This window comes from Oncorhynchus tshawytscha, linkage group LG28, assembly GCF_018296145.1.
Source record: "Oncorhynchus tshawytscha isolate Ot180627B linkage group LG28, Otsh_v2.0, whole genome shotgun sequence".
In the NCBI taxonomy this organism is placed as follows: domain Eukaryota; kingdom Metazoa; phylum Chordata; class Actinopteri; order Salmoniformes; family Salmonidae; genus Oncorhynchus; species Oncorhynchus tshawytscha.
Window position 1 is genome coordinate 18,810,880 of NC_056456.1, and position 21,230 is coordinate 18,832,109.

The 21,230-nt window shown below is 46.0% G+C and overlaps 1 protein-coding gene across 4 annotated transcripts in view; it reads right to left on the reverse strand.

Annotated features, from left to right (window-relative positions):
- The window catches only part of LOC112227373 (laminin subunit alpha-3-like), a 106,603-nt gene that overhangs the window by 20,763 nt on the left and 64,610 nt on the right, over positions 1-21,230 (reverse strand). For 3 of the 4 annotated variants that reach the window (XM_042307667.1, XM_042307665.1, XM_042307669.1), the window contains 20 exons: positions 20,847-21,015; positions 19,556-19,698; positions 19,339-19,442; positions 18,935-19,091; positions 18,562-18,725; positions 18,251-18,359; positions 17,942-18,039; positions 16,066-16,267; positions 15,464-15,590; positions 14,320-14,459; positions 13,813-13,928; positions 13,261-13,472; positions 12,981-13,185; positions 9,048-9,192; positions 8,597-8,737; positions 8,042-8,203; positions 7,193-7,294; positions 6,995-7,078; positions 6,661-6,891; positions 852-965 (listed from right to left, as the gene is read on the reverse strand). In XM_042307667.1, the coding sequence (XP_042163601.1) occupies positions 852-965; positions 6,661-6,891; positions 6,995-7,078; positions 7,193-7,294; positions 8,042-8,203; positions 8,597-8,737; positions 9,048-9,192; positions 12,981-13,185; positions 13,261-13,472; positions 13,813-13,928; positions 14,320-14,459; positions 15,464-15,590; positions 16,066-16,267; positions 17,942-18,039; positions 18,251-18,359; positions 18,562-18,725; positions 18,935-19,091; positions 19,339-19,442; positions 19,556-19,698; positions 20,847-21,015 (2,925 nt within the window). Of the gene's footprint in view, positions 1-851; positions 966-6,660; positions 6,892-6,994; positions 7,079-7,192; positions 7,295-8,041; positions 8,204-8,596; positions 8,738-9,047; positions 9,193-12,980; positions 13,186-13,260; positions 13,473-13,812; positions 13,929-14,319; positions 14,460-15,463; positions 15,591-16,065; positions 16,268-17,941; positions 18,040-18,250; positions 18,360-18,561; positions 18,726-18,934; positions 19,092-19,338; positions 19,443-19,555; positions 19,699-20,457; positions 20,594-20,846; positions 21,016-21,230 lie in introns of all 4 variants that reach the window. The other variant, XM_042307666.1, reaches the window with a different exon arrangement.

A 21,230-nucleotide genomic window follows, 5' to 3' on the forward strand; every position in this document is an offset into this window, starting at 1 on the left:
GCCTCACTAAGTTGTTGAAAAGTCCAGAACAAATACCACTGTGAGTCTAAACACACTTTTTCCTTCTGTAGACATAGTCACACGGAGATACTCCAGCCCAGAGTAGATCCAACGACAGGCAACATTATGTCCCTTTTTTTATCTCAAAAGGAGGGTGATTGTCATCCCTCTCTACCATAAACGACTAACATTTCTGTCCTAATTCATCCCAAAGAGTGATTTTGATGGTACAGAGAGAACGAGTGTTCAGCCTGGACTCCTTAGGCCTAGATAGAGGCACAGGCCTGGTCTTGAGTGGCATGCGTAAGATGAGAGGAGACAAGAGAGGGAGGGAGAGAGAGAGAGACAGAGAGAGAGATGAGAGAGACAGAGAGAGGGAGAGAGGGAGAAAGGAGAATATAGAGTGCTTTTAGAGATCTAGAGTTTCACTGGGAGACAGCTAATGTAGACCCATATCACAATCATATATAATCACCATCATCCAATAGTTTCATGTGGTTAGCCGTCCATGGTACAGAACAGTATGTGGGCACCAAGGCAGTGGGATGGCCACACCATGCCCTGTGGCGTGGGGTGTGAGGTCTAGACTATGACTACTGGGCTGTGGCTCACCCTGATGGAGTCACATAGGCTGACATAGCAGGTGTTGCCCAAGTGGTTATCACTGAATTCCTTGAGGGCTTCTTTAGGCTCACAGGTTTTGAATGATTGTAATTCAGAAGCACTGTGTGTGTTCGAGTTCAAGTTGATTCGTGGTATGTACAGGACGCACATACTTGCGGGTTCCCTTGCGATCATGCGACAACAATAACAAATAATAGAAAAATCTACAAAAAAGGGTGTGTTCTTACCAGGCACCTCCCAGTCCTGTCGTCACACTCGTTGGCGAGGCCGTTACAGACGCAGGGAACACAGCGACCCAGGTAGGGCCCACTGCCGTCTCTATAGTAACCACGAGCACATTTCTGGAACAGAGAAACACACAGACATTAATACAGGTACATCAAAATACATAGATACAACAATGTCATACAGAAAAACAGAATTTTGAAAGTGATTTCTATCTCAATGGGACCCTCCTGGGTGAACGCGAATTCTATCACGAACAGAACAGAATCCTAAAAAACACACATTTCAAAACGACACACTTCGCTCCCACACAGAAGAACACTTCGCCATTCAAAGTGGCAGTGTTTGAGGAGATACAGGCAATCAGAGTTTACGTCAGCTAACCTTCCTAGCGACAGAGAATGATTGATCTCACAATGTCCCAAATCCCGAGTGGGTCGTGTCACCAGCACCACGCTGGGCACAAGACGAGTGTGTATTCATCCTTAACGCACCGCCGCCACTCAAAAGCCAAACACACCCTTCGCTCTATAGGATAACGGTCTGGAAGTCCACTGATATCCTACAAGTCTACCTCGCACACGGAGCAGGAAAGCATACATTACAGTAAGTTTATTTGTAACCCAACAGAAATCCATCGTTTTACCTGGATCTGAGAGCTGGCATCTTGGTCGTCAAAAGACGGGTACTGAACAATCTGTCCTCGGTCATTCACAAAAGAATACTGAACTCTCTGTCCACCCTGGTCATTCACAGAGGGGTAATGTACTCTCTGTCCGCCCTGGTCATTCACAGAGGGGTAATGTACTCTCTGTCCGCCCTGGTCATTCACAGAGGGGTAATGTACTCTCTGTCCGCCCTGGTCATGTAGGGAAGGATAATGTATCCTCTGTGCCTCTCGGTCATGCTGTCTGGGATAGCGGTTCCTCTCTTCCCTGGTAATGGGTCTGTGTCCTGCGCTGCATAGTCCCAGTAAGATCCCCCACAGCAGGGTCTGAAGTAGCAAGCCTGTCCCTCTGGCTCTCCAGGGGCTGTCTACACGCGTGTCTGACATGGCTCACGTTTCGTCTGAATTAACTCCCTGCTCTCCCCTGCCTCTGCCTCTTAAACACACACACACACTCCCACATGTAGAGGACACGCCCCTTCTCCACTCACCTACAGTACCTTAGTCAGCAGCGCAGTCAGAGCAGTGTAGCAACACCCACACGCTGACCAACGTGCGCGTTAGGGTTGGGCGTTATCCAGATGTTCATACCGTCAAACCGTTTCTGTACGGTATTACTGGAAGTGCACAAAACAATTTAGGCAACAGGGATCTTGATCCAGGAGGGGATGAATATGTCTAGTCTGCGTACCAGTGTTTTTAACTAACATGCCAGAGAGACTGTCCTTTCAGGAATCTCAATTTTCAATATGGAGCTGGATTGATGGCGGAGTTGCTCATTGGTTGTTGGAAAAAACATCAATATTTTCCATGACAACATGTAGAGCCTCGAAAATAGGTTCATTTAAAAAAAAAAAACTTTATTCAAAATCAAACTGTCCATACACATTCGTTACTATAACCACTTCCGACAATACAATGTCACTTACACACAAAGGGTCGACAGGAAAATCGTCATTACATAAGCCGCCTCATCCACATATAAAAAGGTTGCTAGGGTGGGGCTCCACCTGGGAGCCTGAGTGAGTTTGTGTTGAAGTGTGTCTATAGATGTGTTCACAGGGTATGTGTGTGAGCATGCCAGTGTGACTGTGTGGTTCTGTGAATAATGGTTGGAAACCTCCAGACAGTGCAGGAGCAGCAGTCACACCTGAATCATGCAGTCCAAACACATAGCAGTGGAGACAGTTGGGCGTGGTAGTTAGTTGGATCTGTGTATGTACTATCTGGTGTCGGGTAGTGAGTAACAATGTCCCAGGATGCCAGATGCCACGCCCGGCTATGTGTCAGGGCGCCTCTCCTTTTTCTAGCGCCGCAGGGTACATATTATCCATTTCCTCTGAACACACCTGACTAGAGGATGTTGACGTCTCCCACACACGTACACACTCACACAGGTAGATCATGCTCTCTCTATGGTAACAGGGCTTCGAGCACAATCGCAAAATGGGGAAAACAACAACCAACCCACATGAAGAAATACTATAGTATACTATGGTATTAATACTATAGTATTCACTGTACAGTTTTTGCAGACTCTAGTATACTGTAGTATTTACTGTACTGTTTTTGCTGACTCTAGTATACTGTAGTATTTACTGTACTGTTTTTGCTGACTCTAGTATACTGTAGTATTTACTGTACTGTTTTTGCTGACTCTAGTATACTGTAGTATTTAATGTAGTGTTTTTGAGGACATTACTGTAGTATTTAATGTAGTGTTTTTGAGGACATTACTGTAGTATTTAATGTAGTGTTTTTGAGGACATTACTGTAGTATTTAATGTAGTGTTTTTGCTGACTCTAGTATACTGTACTATTTAATGTAGTGTTTTTGAGGACATTACTGTAGTATTTAATGTAGTGTTTTTGAGGACATTACTGTAGTATTTAATGTAGTGTTTTTGAGGACATTACTGTAGTATTTAATGTAGTGTTTTTGAGGACATTACTGTAGTATTTACTGTTCTATTACTTTTGACAAAGAAAAAGCACATTCTCCTTAAGGAAACCTACTGGAGAAATACAAAAGAAAAAGCACATTCTCCATAACCTGTAAGTAGGTGGGACTGGGGTCTGAACGGATCGGTCAGAGCTTCTGCTCTTTCCTGTAACCTATAGGGGACACAGTATATGGTCTAGATTTGTCATGTAGGTATCTCACTTATGAGTGGCACAATTTGGGATAAGGTGGAGGGGAATGGGCAGGGTATGCATTTAATACTGTTAAAAAAGTGTAGTGTTTTTGCTGTAATATTAATATAGTATTACTGTAGTATTTACTATAGTATTCTACAGTATACGATACTAAGCATTACACATGATCTAGGGATACTATAGTGTGTAGTATAGTATTATACAGTATACTACAGTTTACTACACAACTATATAGAAAGTCAAATGAAAATCTACTACAAAGTCAATCAGGGCCTTTAGGGTCTCACTTTGTTAATAAGTTATTGCCAGTGAAACAAAATCAAAGCTTCCTTGGCTTGTCCATCTCCCAGGCAAAGTGATGCACACGGGCAAAGTGATGCACACGGGCAAAGTGATGCACACGGGCAAAGTGATGCACACGGGCAAAGTGATGCACACGGGCAAAGAGATGCACACGGGCAAAGTGATGCACACGGGCAAAGTGATGCACACGGGCAAAGTGATGCTGAAACCACGATGGCAATGTTAAACAAACCATACAACTCTATGCACAATGACGACTTAAGGCTGCAATATGTAACTATTTGGGAGAGCCGACCAAATTCACGTAGAAACGTGAGTTATAGATCTGTCATTCTTATTGACAACAAGCCTAAGAAGCGCTATTTCTATGCTTCCCGTTCTTACGTTTGGTTTTTGTCTTTTACTTTCAGCTTCGAACAGCTGAAAATACAATACTTTTGGTTCTGGAAAAGATATTTCACAGAGGTCTAGATGGTGCAATGATTCAGTAACACTTTACTTGCTTTTTTGTTGTTGTCACAAATTGAAATTATGCAAACTATTACAATTTTAGCAACCAGAAAATTGTGATGTCTGCTTAGTGGATCTTTTTCTTTTTAATTCACTGCACCTTTTACAAAACCACATTTCAGTTCAGTAACAGAATGACGATTTGTGTGGTTTGTGCCGTCATTCTGTAAAAAATCTGAGTCTCAGCATCACTCTGTTACCGTGGAATTGTCCAGACTGAAAATGCATACATTTACAGTCGTTCCATTTAATACGTGGATTCTGAGGGGGAAAATGCTTCCGTGCAACTTTTCCTAATTGGAGTAGGAGAACCACCTGCGTACTAAACAACCTCAGGGAAGAATTTGGTTCTAACGTTCTAAATATCGTACTGTATGTTTTTTTAAAAATTGTATTTATTTGAACTGCTGTTACTATGACTACGGAGCGGTTTACAGCAGTGGTATAATCTTTAATATTATGTCTGCGTGATTGTGCATCTTATCCCTCTCCCTCGGGCTACTGGGCTTGGCTGATGAAACACACACACTTTATTCCGGGACATTCCACAAAGGCTTGTTTAAGCCGCTGGCTCTTCAACGAGCTGATGGATTTTTCCTCTGCCTGCCAGTGACCTCACTCACCCCAGGCTGGGCGTGGCACCATTGTTAGGGCGTGTTACGACAAAAACCCCACAGCGGGGAGGGCAGGTCTCGCTCTTCTCTTCTCCAAAATGACTAGATTGGTCGGTCGACACCTCTCCCTCTCAGCCCCTACTGTCCTCTTTCTCTCTCTTACTTTCTCCCGTCTCGCCCCCTCTCGTTCCCAATCCCAAACTGACCCCTAGGACATAGCCCCCAGCCCTTACACACTTGATGTGCATCTGAGAGCTAAAAAGTCCACCTATCCTTGGACTCATTACCATCTCCAAAATAACAAAAACACCAAGGCAACTCTGGAGTACTCTCTCAGTAACTGCCCAGTGAAAATCTCACTTTTAAAAGGATGATGCGCTGGCCAATCAGCGATCTACTTGCCCGCAATATTTTTAATGACGGTATACGCCCACACCATTCTGTTGTTGAGGTAAGCCCACACCATTCTGTTGTTGAGGTAAGCCCACACCATTCTGTTGTTGAGGTAAGCCCACACCATTCTGTTGTTGAGGTAAGTAGGCTTGATTACCAACAACGACGAGACGGCCTACAGGAGGAGGTGTGAAGTGGTGTCAGGAAAATAACTACACTCAACGTCAACAAAACCAGTAGTGGAGAGGGTAGCAATGGCATACACATCACAGACAAACTGAATCGTCCACCACACAGACAGCACACCATTCTGTTGTTGAGGTAAGCCCACACCATTCTGTTGTTGAGGTAAGCCCACACCATTCTGTTGTTGAGGTAAGCCCACACCATTCTGTTGTTGAGGTAAGCCCACACCATTCCAACACATAAAAGCTTATTTTTGTCATAGCTAATTAAACATTTTGGGAAGGAAAACTATTTCAATCATATTGTACACTGGATGTACAGAACATTAAGAACAACTTCCTAATATTGAGTTTTACCCCGCTGCCCCCCCCTCCCCCTTTGCCCTCAAAACCATCTCAATTAGTCAGGGCATGGGCTCTACAAGGTGTCGAAAGCGTTCCACAGGGATGCTGGCCCATGTTGACTCCAATGCTTTCCACAGTTCTGTAAAGATGGTTGGATGTCCTTTGGGTGGTGGACCATTGTTGATACACATGAGAAACTGTTGAGCATGAAAAACCCAGCAGCGTTGCAGTTCTTGACACAAACCGATGCGCCTGGCACCTACTACCACACCCTGTTCAAAGGCACTTAAATCTTTTGTCTTGCCCATGGTACACATACACAAAACATGTCTCAATTGCCTCAAGGTTTAAAATCCTTATTTAATCTGTCTCCTCCCCTTCATCTACACTGATTGAAGTGACTTTATCAAGTGACATCAATAAGGGATCATAGCTTTCACCTGGATTCACCTGGTCAGTCTATGTCATGGAAAGAGCAGGTGTCCTTAATGTTTTGTACACTTAGTGTAAGTAATTCTAGGTCATATTTCATAGACATCTGGAAACTCTGGGCAGTTACTTTAAAAGTATTATATATGATCCCTGTAGATCTACATGAGGCACCTCGGGGACTAAGAGTGAATGAGATCTGTCTCACCTGGCAGGAGTCTCCTCTGTAGAGAGGGGAACAGGCACACTCCTCCACGGTGCTGGCAGGGCCCCCGGCCCCTGTGTCTGTGGCCTCCTCCAGGCCCACCTCCCCCAGGCTGAGTCTCTGGCTCTGGGTGAAGTAGAGGGCCCGCACCCTCAGACCAACCAGCCCTGCCAGGACTTCCATCAGATCCTCTCTGGACACAGGACGGTTGGTGCCGGAGTGACGCCAATTCCCCTAAACAGAACAGACAGGGGTTAGTGAGGGATTGGAAATGTTGAGGTCTGATCAAATGTTATTATATGTGTTCACAACAGATGGAATAAGGACTCGGTTGTACCTCTACTAGCTGGACTCTGCTCTGGTGGAGTCTGTCAGGATGAGGGGTATGTGGGGACATGTGGACCAGGGTCATCTCCTGGCCCTGAGAAATTTGCAGACAAATAACACTGGGATATATATATATGACTTATACACCAATTAGAGAGATGTCATAATTAGCCGTGAGTGATGATACAATGTGTCATAATGTACGTACACTGAGCAGGACATCAGGTCTGCGGTCCATCAGCGACATCCCCTCACTGGGAATCCCAAAGGACTTAGCCTGGTAGGTGAGGTAGCCCCCATAGGACGACACCTGAGACAGGAGCGGAACACTATCAGCAGGGTTGGGTAGGATACTTTCTAAATGTAATGCGTTACAGTTACTAGTTACCTGTCCAAAATTGTAATCAGTAACGTCAATGTTTGATTACCCCAACCCAGTGACGTAATCTGATTACTTTTGGATTACTTTCCCCTTAAGAGACATTAGAAGAAGACAAAAAGGATCCAACAAACACATTTGGTGTGTCATCAAAGTGGTCTCTGACTTGTGGTCAGACTAGCTCAGGTGGAACAATGCTGAATTGAATGTCAGTGAGAAAACAGAAAGGTGTCATAATGTATTTTTTCCAAAAATAATTTCTGAATTTAAAGGTAATTCAAGAACAAATCATCTAGTTTTTCAAAAATATCTGCAATCTGATTACAATATTTTTGATGGTATAACAGAACTGATTACATTTAGTTTTTTGTAATCAGATACATGTAATCAGTTATTCCCCAACCCTGACTATCAGTCACAGTCAATGGGACTGGTACAGGACCCAGTGTGGAACTGTTAAAGCACTGGTATTTAGGCTCAATGGCAGCTACTTGAAGCCCTCCTTCTGTTCTTGTCACTGAATCCACAGCTAAATAACAACTGATCAAATGTTAAAAATGCTCAAGTCTGATATAAAAAGAACTTCCAAATATTACGGAAACATGTCCTCTTTTTTTAAACTGAGCTATTCTATTCCAACAGTACATGTCCTCCTCTCAAGTTCCACTCTCTACTCACCCGGTCTACCAGGTAGGATGGTGGCGCCACCCAGTGGAGGAGCTGGGTAGTGCTAGGCAACTCCTGTACGTCTGCTACCACAGTGTTACTGGACGGGTTGAGGACTGATGCCACCTCCTCCTGGTCAGCCCTCTCCAGACGCCAGCCACGCATGTCCATAAACTAGTGGAGGCAAAGGGAAAGAGGATTGTACTATATATTATCGGCCTATGGTTTGGTAAAATGCCATTATGTACATAGGAATATAATAGCATGCTGTGTGCAATGGAGTTATGTTCTGCAGGTGTGGCAAAGCTGTGGGTATATCCACTCCATGGAATGTGGGTTGTTTCAACACGGATCCTTTAACTAGATAAGGGTTTGATCATGTGTCTGAACAGGTACAGTGTAATTACAACTTATTTCACATTTCTGTGGCACGGAAAGTATGTATCAATGAAAATGCCTATAAAATTTCAGAAACACACACACACACACACACACACACACACACACACACACACACACACACACACACACACATACACAAGCATGTACGCATGCACACGCACACACCTTCCCCCTGCGCTTGCCAGAGCTCTGGCACTGGTCGGTGGCTCCAAAGCAGAAGCAGCTGACGCAGCCTCTGGGGTGGGAGGGGTCAAAGTGGAAGGACCCGTCTCTACAGGCATCACAGCGGGCCCCCTGCACGTTCCTCTACAACAACAAGACATACGGATGCTTACTGTTACCTCCAGATTTCACAGGTCGCAACCTTGTCCTGGTCACTGACCCTGCTAATAACCAATCACATTGTTTCCCAGTAGAGAAGCCCTCAGGAGATGTTAGTTTATTTATTTTTTTACAGATGCGACTATTTGAGGCTAAATTCGATGATTGACCCTGAGAAAGTCTGGTCGACATGTTAAAGACTTAGATTAAACACACTATTTGCGAATTTACACTTCATTTAGACAATCCTAATATTACGAATGATTGTTTAAAAGCACACAGCATTATAAGTCACCTTGCAGAGGCACTGTCCTGTGTCTGGGTGACATATATCAGGTGTGACCCCTCCCTGGTTACAGCTACATGGGAGACAGTCTGGGAACCTGTAGAACCCTGCAGCACACCGGTCACACTGCCGCCCACCGATCCTGGGCTTACACCTTCACACACACACACACAGAACAAATACACATACAATTAACATGATTGTACTTGGAAATCTCATCCACAGCATGTTGAAATATTCAGCTACTGGCCATGTCTTATAAGAGGAAAGGTGCTACGAGAATCTCATTCAGCATTCCACAACCTTTACCGTGTGTGGTGTTTCCTATATGAAATACTATAGTGTTTACCAGGGATCACCAACTAGATTCCGCCAAGGGATGATTTCTTTCTTGAGCGGGTGGTCTGGGGGCCGGAACATATTGACAAATAGACTGCAAATTGACCGCAAGAAGCCCAAACAGATGTAATATTTCACAAAAACATCATCATTTCAAACCTTGCTTATATTTGTATACGATGACTTGTCTCCCGATTATGAGTGGGAATACTTGGGAAAAGATTTTTTAAAATCAGCTGAATTCCTGGTGGAAAAAAAAAAGTTTTTTTTTTTTTTACTCAGAAAACGTGGGTAACCCTGGTGTATACTATGGTAAGAAATACAATAGTATTCACTGTAGTGTATTTGCAGACTACACTGCAGTATACTGTAGTATTTACAGTTTACTATAGTATAAATACTGTAGTAAAATAACAGTAGTATATTTAAGTGATGATGTTTGATTAAAACGTTATTTTTATTAATTCCACAAGATATAGTCCCGACACAAATCTTAGGGTTGCCACCCAATCCGGCTGGTTGTTCATTCTATTGGTTTGGTTGCCAGAGTCGCGACCCAGTCGTTCAGTCTTTTTGTTCTGTATCTATGGATGTGACCCAGTCATTCCTTCTAAATGTTCCATTGCCAAACCACAACGTTCTTATCCCTTGCTTGCTAGCTAGCCAACTACGGCTAACTTACAGTCACGTCAAATAGTGGAGCCAGAATAACAGCAAAGTAGCTGCATTTGTTTAATCTGTTTTGTAGTGACATGTATTTCGCCTGGCATAGAAAATGTGCTCACTCGCCAGGACACTGTTGTTCAGAGGAGCTAGCCAACAACACAGCTACAGTAACAATCACTTCAAATTGAAGCTGGAAAGACCGCAAATTAGCTGCGTTTCATTTGAGCTTTTTTTGTACATGATGCTGATTCATGATTTCGACTGAGAAACGCTGCCTGTCTGTCTCGTCCCGACTCCCGACTCGTTCATTTCTATGGGACAGCAGGAGATTGAATTTGAATATTGAAACAATGTTTAAATTGTCGGATAGACAGACAGCAAGGTTTATACAAATCTCTGCTGTTGAAAACTAAATGTTAGTATAAAAGAAATGTGAGATCATGTCTAGATGCTTTTTATAGCGAAGATCAAGTTTATAAAGTGACTGGCTGGGCTGATGAGACAGTGGATTCTACAGTCAGATGGAACAGAGTATATAAGCATTTTAATGTCATAGATTTAGCCGGTGGTAACTTGTGGAATAAACACCGGCTGGAACCCAGTTTTAACCAATCAGCATTCAGGATTAGACCCACCCGTTGTATAAACTGTATTATAAACTGGGTGAATCGAGCCCTGAATGCTGATTGGCATACCAAGGGTATGACAAAACATTTATTTTTACTGCTCTAATTACGTTGGTAACCAGTTTACAATAGCAATAAGGCACCTTGGGGGTTTGTGGTATATGGCCAACATACCACAGGTAAGGGCTCTGTCCAGGCACGAGTGTAAGAACTGCCCTTAGCTGTGGTATATTGGCCATATACCACACCGCCTCGGGCCTCATTGCTTAAGTATTTACTGTGGTGTGTTTGCGGACTGTCGTATTTACTGTAGTGCTCATTTTCTTATAATCTTTGACATAGAAGCGGAGAGCTTTCTCCTTTAGGAAACCTACAGCAAATTTTCTTTCACCTGTAGGTAGGTAGGACTGGGTTCTGAACAGACAGTTCAGAGCTTCTGCTCTTTTCTATAACCATAGGGAACACAATATATGGTCTATACTTGTTTCTCACTTACAGGTGGCACAAATTGGGATATGGAGGAGGGGAATGGACAGGATATATGCGAATTAAATATTGCAGTATTTACTATAGTATTCAAGGACCATATCACCTCCACCCTACCTGACACCCTTGACCCACTCCAATTTGCTTACCGCCCAAATAGGTCCACAGACGATGCAATCTCAACCACACTGCACACTGCCCTAACCCATCTGGACAAGAGGAATACCTATGTGAGAATGCTGTTCATCGACTACAGCTCGGCATTCAACACCATAGTACCCTCCAAGCTCGTCATCAAGCTCGAGACCCTGGGTCTCGACCCCGCCCTGTGCAACTGGGTACTGGACTTCCTGACGGGCCGCCCCCAGGTGGTGAGGGTAGGCAACAACATCTCCTCCCCGCTGATCCTCAACACTGGGGCCCCACAAGGGTGCGTTCTGAGCCCTCTCCTGTACTCCCTGTTCACCCACGACTGCGTGGCCATGCACGCCTCCAACTCAATCATCAAGTTTGCGGACGACACAACAGTGGTAGGCTTGATTACCAACAACGACGAGACGGCCTACAGGGAGGAGGTGAGGGCCCTCGGAGTGTGGTGTCAGGAAAATAACCTCACACTCAACGTCAACAAAACTAAGGAGATGATTGTGGACTTCAGGAAACAGCAGAGGGAACACCCCCCATCCACATCGATGGAACAGTAGTGGAGAGGGTAGCAAGTTTTAAGTTCCTCGGCATACACATCACAGACAAACTGAATTGGTCCACTCACACAGACAGCATCGTGAGGAAGGCGCAGCAGCGCCTCTTCAACCTCAGGAGGCTGAAGAAATTCGGCTTGTCACCAAAAGCACTCACAAACTTCTACAGATGCACAATCGAGAGCATCCTGGCGGGCTGTATCACCGCCTGGTATGGCAACTGCACCGCCCTCAACCGTAAGGCTCTCCAGAGGGTAGTGAGGTCTGCACAACGCATCACCGGGGGCAAACTACCTGCCCTCCAGGACACCTACACCACCCGATGCTACAGGAAGGCCATAAAGATCATCAAGGACATCAACCACCGAGCCACTGCCTGTTCACCCCGCTGTCATCCAGAAGGCGAGGTCAGTACAGGTGCATCAAAGCTGGGACCGAGAGACTGAAAAACAGCTTCTATCTCAAGGCCATCAGACTGTTAAACAGCCACCACTAACATTGAGTGGCTACTGCCAACACACTGTCAATGACACTGACTCTACTCCAGCCACTTTAATCATGGGAATTGATGGGAAATGATGTAAATATATCACTAGCCACTTTAAACAATGCTACCTTATATAATGTTACTTACCCTACATTGTTCATCTCATATGCATACGTTGATACTGTACTCTATATCATCGACTGCATCCTTATGTAATACATGTATCACTAGCCACTTTAACTATGCCACTTTACTATGCCAACTATACATATTCTTTATCCCCTTACACTGTGTATAAGACAGTAGTTTTTTTGGAATTGTTAGTTAGATTACTTGTTCGTTATTACTGCATTGTCGGAACTAGAAGCACAAGCATTTCGCTACACTCGCATTAACATCTGCTAACCATGTGTACGTGACAAATAAAATTTGATTTGATTTGATTTGATACTCCACAGTATACTATACCATTCTACACTAAGTACTACACATGATCGAGGGATACTACAGTGTGTAGTATAGTATTATACAGTAGATTACAGTTTACTCCACAATTACATAGTAAGTACTGTAGTATTCTATAGTAAACTGTAGTATTTTTTATGTGGATTTAGTCTCTACACAGAGCTCTACTCACGTGCACTGTCCCGTGTCACGGTCACAGTCTCTCCCTGCGTTGGACCTGACTCCGTTGGGGGAGCAGTCACAGCCCTCACAGCCCACTAGAGGGTGGTAGCTGAACGTCTGGCTCTCACACACATCACAGGCTGGCTTCACTGTCTGGGGCGGGCAGATACACTGACCTGTCACCTCGTGGCACAGCCGCTGGCCACACTCACACGCTGAGGGGGGGGGGCATAGACAGGTTAGGGTAAGAAACTATGTGTGAGTCATTTTAGTATCTGAAATCTACTTACATCTACAGTAGGGGAAGCCATAGTATCCTGTGGCACATCGTGTACACTGCCGACCGATCACATGGGGCCTACAGGGACACTGGCCCCCTACAGGGTTACAGGTGGGCACCGTGGCCCCTGATTTGTCACAGTAGCAGGGCAGGGCCCCGTCACTATAGGCTGCTACCAGGGAGCGGGCTGAGTCTCTGCAGAACTGGGAGGACGTTCTGGGGCTGTTGGAACAGGAAGAAAACATTCGGGGTTAGGGGTCAATCAAATAAAGTAGTTATGAAATTCTCTGAGTATTGATCGTGTTTACATCCACACATTAAAAACAACTACTCCCTTAAAAAAATATTATAATAATCCACCCCCCCGTTAATTTCACCACACAAAGTCGAAATTTAAGTTTCAAATAAACATGATATGATCCTGCAATTACAATCATACTGAATGACCTAATCTTCATATCACTCAGCAAAGCTGTTGACTACATTCCACAGGGCACATGGTTGTGCTTGGTCAAAGTCTTGAGAAACCCACTGGCACACGATCACTGAACTGAATACTCACTCTATAGAAAAGCTTGGTCCTCCACACTGCCTGGTGAAATCAGAGGACTTATCAAACGGCTTCTCTTTCAGGAGATCAGGGGTGTAGCTATCGTCAGGAACCACCAAGATGTAATCCTGAAGAAGCGGTACAAAACCAAACGACAATGTTGTCGGCTTATCTCTCTCAGAAAAGCCCACTTTGAGACTTACCGTAGCGTAAGAAACGGTTTTACCTGACAGACTTAACAATGATAACATTTATAAAAACACACAAACCACAGGGTATTTCAGCGATACTGAACTGTTTTGTGGTTGGTCTTATCTGCAGTGGGAGACTAAAAAAAGTCTAGTACAGCATATCCTAGACTCCTAAATCCTCCTGAATCACACTACAGGCATAACCACATAGGACGAGAGTGAATGTTTTCCTGAGGAAGGTGTTCTCCTCCTTACATTATGGGCAATAATGATCAACTGTAAGTAGGCTAATTGATAGAGTAATAGTGGCTGACATGAAAAAACCGACCAGAGTGAGGGTCTTCCCCGGTGGAACCTTGAGAGAGATGGCCATGTCTTGCTGAGGAAGGTCCAGAGCGATGCGCCTCTCAGCGATGACCACCTCCCTGCAGCAGGAGACCCCCGGGCAGAAAGAGGCATTCACAGTGCCTGAGGTAGAGAGAGGAAGGTGGGGGTGCAGCAGGGTGTAAGGAGGCGTAGTCGTAGAGGAAGAAGGGGCGATTGGGAGAAGGACCAGCGTTTGGGAAGATAGAGGGGAGGAGAGAGAGCAAGTAGTAGAAGGAGGAGAGGAGAAAGCGTGATGAGAGGAGAGGGGGTGTATTAGGCGGGTGGAGCAGTAGTAGGGAGGAGTAAAAAGAGGGAAGTGGGTATAGAGGGGAGGACAGAGGAAGAGCAGGGAGGAGAGAGAGAGGGGAGGATAAAGGAGGAGCGGGGATGAGAGAGAGGAGAGGAGAGAGAGGAGAGGAGAGAGCAGGGAGGAGAGAGAGAGGGGAGGTGAGAGGAGGAGGAGGGGAGGAGAGATAGAGGGGAGGATAAAGGAGGAGCGGGGATGAGAGAAAGGAGAGAAGAGAGCAGGGAGGAGAGAGAGGAGAGGAGAGAGAGGAGAGGAGAGAGCAGGGAGGAGAGAGAGGAGAAGATAGAGAGGAGAGGAGAGAGCAGGGAGGAGAGAGAGGAGAGATGAGGTGAGGAGGGGGAGGTGAGAGAAGAGAGGAGGAGGGGGAGGTGAGAGAGGGGAAGAGAGGTGAAAGAGGGGAGGAGAGGTGAAAGAGGGGAGGAGAGAGGAGGGGGGGTGACAGCGGGGAGGAGAGAGATGATGGGGAGGAAAGATGGGGAGAGAGAGAGGGGAGGAGAGAGGAGAGGGGAGGGAGGAGTGATCCCCTCTTAAAAGGGAATCACCCGAGCTCCAGAGTCCACTAGAACCCCCAAAACACACAACAGGCTCTCCCAGACAATACTACCATAGAATAGGGGACTAGCTGCTACTGCATGTTCATGACAATTGATAATCGCATTCATTCTTTGAGTAGACATCCATTTCATTACATCTAGGACGATGTCGGTGTCAGTAAGATCCTGGATCATATACACTCTCTATCCCACCATATCAATCTGGATCAACGGCTTCACACAACTACATTTCGCACTAAACTCACCGGCCCACGTGTGTCCGGCATCCACCCGTACCTCCACAGGGAAGGTGGTGTGTTCAGCTTGACAGTAGTGGACCACAAACACATACCTGCCAGGAACTGGCACCCTGGCACTGAAACGGATCTGGGTCTGGAGGAATAGAGGAACAGAGAAGGAACACAACATGTGGAGAAACGTGTAAACGCCACAGAAATAAGATCAAATTCGATTTTGTTGTCCGTTTCCACAGAAATGTGCTTCGTAACACTTAAAAACCTGCTTGTTAACTATATACTGTAACCCTGTAGGGATGTTACTGCCATTAATGTTAGTGAAGCTGTGGGCTTCATATCTCAAGCCCCACATGCTTTCCAGTGCTTGGTCCCACTCCAAGCAGCAGCAGTAGCAGCAGCATTGTGGCGGCTGGTAGCCTAGTGGTTAGAGCGTTGGACTAGTAACCGAAAGGCTGCAAGTTCATATCCCCGAGCTGACAAGGTACAAACCTGAACAGGCAGTTAACCCACTGTTCCTAGGCCAGCATTGAAAATGATAATTTGTTCTTAACTGACTTGCCTAGTTAAATAAAGGTAAAATAAATTATACAGGCCCAGCTCCATGCATGTACCTGGGGTGATTTGAGTAGTACCCCTTCACTCTGGGCTCCATGGAAAGGGAAGCCCCCAGCCCCTGACTGTCGTCTTCGTCTCCACTCTTCACTCTCCCTCTGCTGGGGGACGGCATGTGGGGAGGAGGGGTGTGCGTCCCGAGCTGCGTCCAGAACCAGCGCTGTGGAGGGCCTGTCGTACTGGCTAGGAACACAGTACTGACTGGAGGGAAGAAGGAAAGGGGAACACAGGAGGGGAAGGTTGCTGAGTCTGAAATGGCACCCTATTCCCTACATATAGTGCACTACATTTGACCAGGGTCCATTTCAGAAGCAGCTTCTGACGTGTTTGCTACGCCCTACTGGGATACAATGCGACTGGTTATTAGCAGGGGCAGTGACCACATAAAGGTTGTGACCTGTGACCTGGAGTAAACAGCTTTCACATATAGACATCCTATAACTATCACATTCTCTCTCATCAATGTATAGAAGCCCCTAAATCTCTCACACACACTTTTCTTGAGTGGAGCAAACCTCAATCCCCTATGCCCTCAGACTTGATCTTAACACCATTAACTCTATCGTTCTCCTTCATCCACTCTCACTGACCAACAAAGACTCATTTCGCGATCTCAAAAAAAAAAAGTCCCTTCGAGTCAAAACCTCACTCTTTCTTTTCTCGGTTTTAAGTCCTTATCAATCCTCTTATCACCAATTCTTGGCAAGCTATGTGTTTTCTCAGGCCTGATGTGGGGCTGATCTTTTCATGCTTTCCCTCCTTATTTTGCTTTGTGGAAACAGCAGAACAACATGAAAGGAAAGGCCTTTTGTAATGTGCCTGAACCATCAGCATCAAACAACAAGTGTCTTTGTCACGCCCTGACCGTAGATAGCTTTGTATGTTTCTATTTTCAGTTTGGTCAGGGTGTGATGTGGGTGGGTATTCTGTTTGTATTTCTATGTGTTTGGCCTGGTGTGGTTCCCAATCAGAGGCAGCTGTCAATCGTTGTCTCTGATTGAGAACCATACTTAGGCAGCCTGGTTTCGCCCTTGAGTTGTGGGTAGTTGTTTTCTGTTTTGTGTGGATCACCTGACAGAACTGTTTCGTTCTTGTCATTCCTCGTTGTTATTTTGTTTAGTGTTCAGCTTTGATTAATTTACAACATGAACGCTTACAACGCTGCGCTTTGGTCTACTCCTTCTTCCACCAACGAAAACCGTTACAGTCTTGACCAGGGTTTTCCCCCTCACTTTCACTGTTTATTTTCCCTGAGATATCACCTTGATTATTACCTTAAACAATAGTGGAGTTTACACTGAAAGCGGTGTAAAAATAGCCTGTAGAAACTATCTGTATAATAACAGGACCGGTGCTGCTGACAACTAGTCATCAGCAGCAACCATTCTGGCGTGGTCACTGGCTGTCAGACCAGTGTTCAAATCGGATTTGTTTTCTTTCATATACTTTTGAAGGCTCGATTATGCCCAGAGTACAAATTAGCACTTTTCGGGACTATTCCATTGGTTCCATTGCATCAGGAAAGCTCAATCAAGTGCAGCTTTAAGTATTTGGAAGGAAACAAGTACTAGTTGAACCCAGGTGTGCTAGGTGGAGAGGAGAAGTTGGCCTGGCTATCAGACAGCCTTAGTTAAGTGACCCTGGCTGAGGAATGCATTGAATCACACCTGGAAAACAGATCTACCCCCCCCAGAGACACTGCTACTGATTGCACAACAAGCCCTCGACCTGGAAAATACAGGCACGACTATTACTACCACCTTTGCTCATTGCTGCTGATTGCTAGTTGTCAAAAACACCAGCTGGTCTATTTTGAAGAAGCCACTTAAAGTCCCCTGGCATTACAACATAGTATTATGAGTTAAGGCGGCTTACCTGTCCTCAGTGAAGCGTCCGTGGACAGAGACGCAGAGCACCTTGGGGTCCAGGTACTCCATGGAGAACTCCTCCGCGGGCACTGCATACACTTTATACTACAGAGGAATACACAGTCAAAATGGCAACAGGAAATACAAGTATTTCATTTGAACATGAACTCACTTTTATAGGTACCGGTAGTCGGTTCCCTTCCATTTACTAGAGAATATGCACACTGCAATATAAAAAAGGACGGCAAAGCAGAAGAGGCTGCTGCTATGAGGATCTTGCTGCTATGCAACGGATAATAAAAGGGTTCTTTCTCACCAGCAGCATTGAGGCTGTGGAGGTCTGTAGAAGAAGCTCGGCCTTGTGGGTAAACTGGAACACTGCAGCGCGATTGGTTCCGTCAACCGCCACACTGCGACAAAGGAAGCTGCATGGACAAGTATTGGATGAACACCCTCAATGACCAACGGTATTACAGAGCTGGAGAGCTGCGTTAAAACAGGTTTATTACACAAAATGCACACAAATGACTTTCCAACCCCACCTCTCGAGTACAGACGATATAAACACTACTGAAGGACAGGAACGGAACATTGCACTCTCAGTAAACGTACAGTACACACACAAACCTGTAATGGCAGCTGTAGATGTTGGCTCTGGCCTGGATATGACTCTCTGATTGGCCAGCGATGATGAGGTTGACGTTCTGGACCGTGTCTACCTCGCTGGCATACTCCAGGACAAGGATGTAGGGACCGGGTGGAGACACGCGCAGGCTCAGCTGTAACTGGGCCTACAGGACACACACACAGACATGGGGGAGGGCAAATGCAGCGTCTCAGAGTCACACTACGCATTTACTGTCCAACTATAAAATAAAAGCCATAAACCATCACAATCAGAGGGACAAAAAGTATGTTTGTGAGCGTATTTCAGTGTGTGTGTGTGTGTGTGTGTGTGTGTGTGTGTGTGTGCGCAGCAGAGCCCCAGACCTAGACCCACCTGTCTCCCGGTGAGCGACGCCATCTCGGGGTGGGCTGGAGTTGGCCGGCGGACGAGGGCCTGTCTCCTCCTGCGTCTCCACTGGCTGGAGAACTGGCCCTGAGAGCCCAGCACAGAGCTGAACCTGTTCATTGCCATGTGCTTATACAGCAGACAGCTGGAGGGAGTGAGTGAGTGAGTGAGTGAGTGAGTGAGTGAGTGAGTGAGTGAGTGAGTGAGTGAGTGAGGGACAGACACAACTGCGGTCAGAGTCTGGGGATAACATGCGTTTAAACAACACAACCTTGCACAGACTACATGTATGTACAGTCCATACATTGAATTAGATATACTGTCTGGGGCCAACATGCAGCTGACAGAACTGTATGCCTTGGTAAAGAGCATTGGGGGAACACGGGGATTACTTTGTGTCTCTGTCTGTGGTGAATGTGTACGTGCAGGGCTGGGCGATCTTCTCCTGGAGGAAGGGAGCCTCGTAGTAATCACTGGGCAGCAGCACCAAGTAGTCCTGGGAGGGCAGTGGAGAGCAGAGAGAGAACACATTTATGACCTATTCCTCAACCTCTTTTTTCTCTTCGGTCACTGACAGATGGTATCACAGACTAACAGTCCTGGCCTCACCAGTAGAAGGCCCTCTGCCTGGATGCGTATGATCCATTTCCCAGGGGTCAGTGTGAAGGGCTCAGCGAAGCCGTCCCCAGGGACCATGAGGTAGGCAGGGGAGGAGCTAGAAGGAAACACCACTTCCTTACTCTGACCTGACCCTGCAGGATATAATCAACCAATCAATGAATTAATCATTCAATCAACCAATCAGGATACAGTTAAATACAGTTAAACAAAGCAACACAAGACCTTACAGTTAACAGCACCAAGGTTGATGTGTATTCATGTAGTCTAAGACAGGGTTTCCCAACCCTCTCCACAGGGACACCTGATTTAACTGACACACCTAATTCAATTAGTCAACTAATCGCCAAGCTGTTGACGAATTGAGGTGTGTCAGTTTAGGGTGGGCCCGAGGTATAACATCAACGGTGTGATTAGGCACCCCATGCCATTTCAAGGTAGTAATGCAGGAATGGGCAACTCCAGTCCTCGGAGGCCTGAGTGTGAACCCAATCAGGCCTCCGAGGACTGGAGTTGCCCATTCCTGCATTACTACCTTGAAATGGCATGGGGTGCCTAATCACACCGTTGATGTTATACCTCGGGCCCACCCTAAACTGACACACTTTGGTCACTGTCCCAGCCAGCGAACTCACCTGACTCCAATAATCAACTAATGCTCATCTTCAGATTAGAACGCGCGAATTAGAGGACTGGAGTTGCCCATCCCTGTAGTAAAGCATTGCCAAACAAAAGGTCACGGAAAGACTTGCATGAAACACTTTTACAGCCTATACTGTAAGTGTATCCGTGCATCTGTGTTTTTGAGGGGTGCATGGGAGATAAAACTGTTTCTGCTTGATAGGAGACGAATATGACGTTGTGTGAAGCAGGAGTTAGAGAGGCAGCCTTACCTTGGCCACCTCGGACATAGGTAGCCGTTACACCACCAGTCACACTGTCCTGGCTGCTGGGGTTAGCGTACCGCAGGACAAGTCGGAACAAGGATCGCCTTGCCTCGTCCACATGCACTGTTACTCTCACTTCACTCTGCAGGGACAGGAGTTAGACACAGCTGATGGAGGGGGGGGGGTACAGTTATACTGTTAGTAGACTAGAAGGCCATGCTGGTAGACAAGGTAGATGGATAGAAGGGGGTTAGAAAGGGAAGACGGAGCAGTAAGCTGAACAACAGAGGAGAGCAGAGCTAGCCTGGTCCCACGACCACAGGAGTAGGCAAGACAGCACAAACAGATCCGGGACCAGGCTATAGCCGAGCAGAGGGGAAACACCCATCACTTACAGTCACAGCAAGTGTGAAAATCAGGCTCGTCCACCACCAAGATCCTGGCTCGAGCTCGCCCCCTATCCCGCCGCCCCTGTGTGGGTCTGCGGGGGGTAGTGGTGACGTAGCGAACCATTATGTGGAAGGGGCCGGGGAAACCCACAGCTAACGATAGGATCACCTCTGGCTGAGGAGAAACAGGGGTGGCACCTTATTCCCTATATAGGGCACTACGTTTGACCAGAGCCGTGTCAAAAGTAGTGCACTATACAGGGAATAGGGTGCCATTTCTGACACACACCAGGGTTAGGACTGACTGGGAGAGTGGCCTGCTACTGTACAGCCGACAATCACTCCAACACACTCAAAAGAAATACACTACCACCACAACAATCACCACAA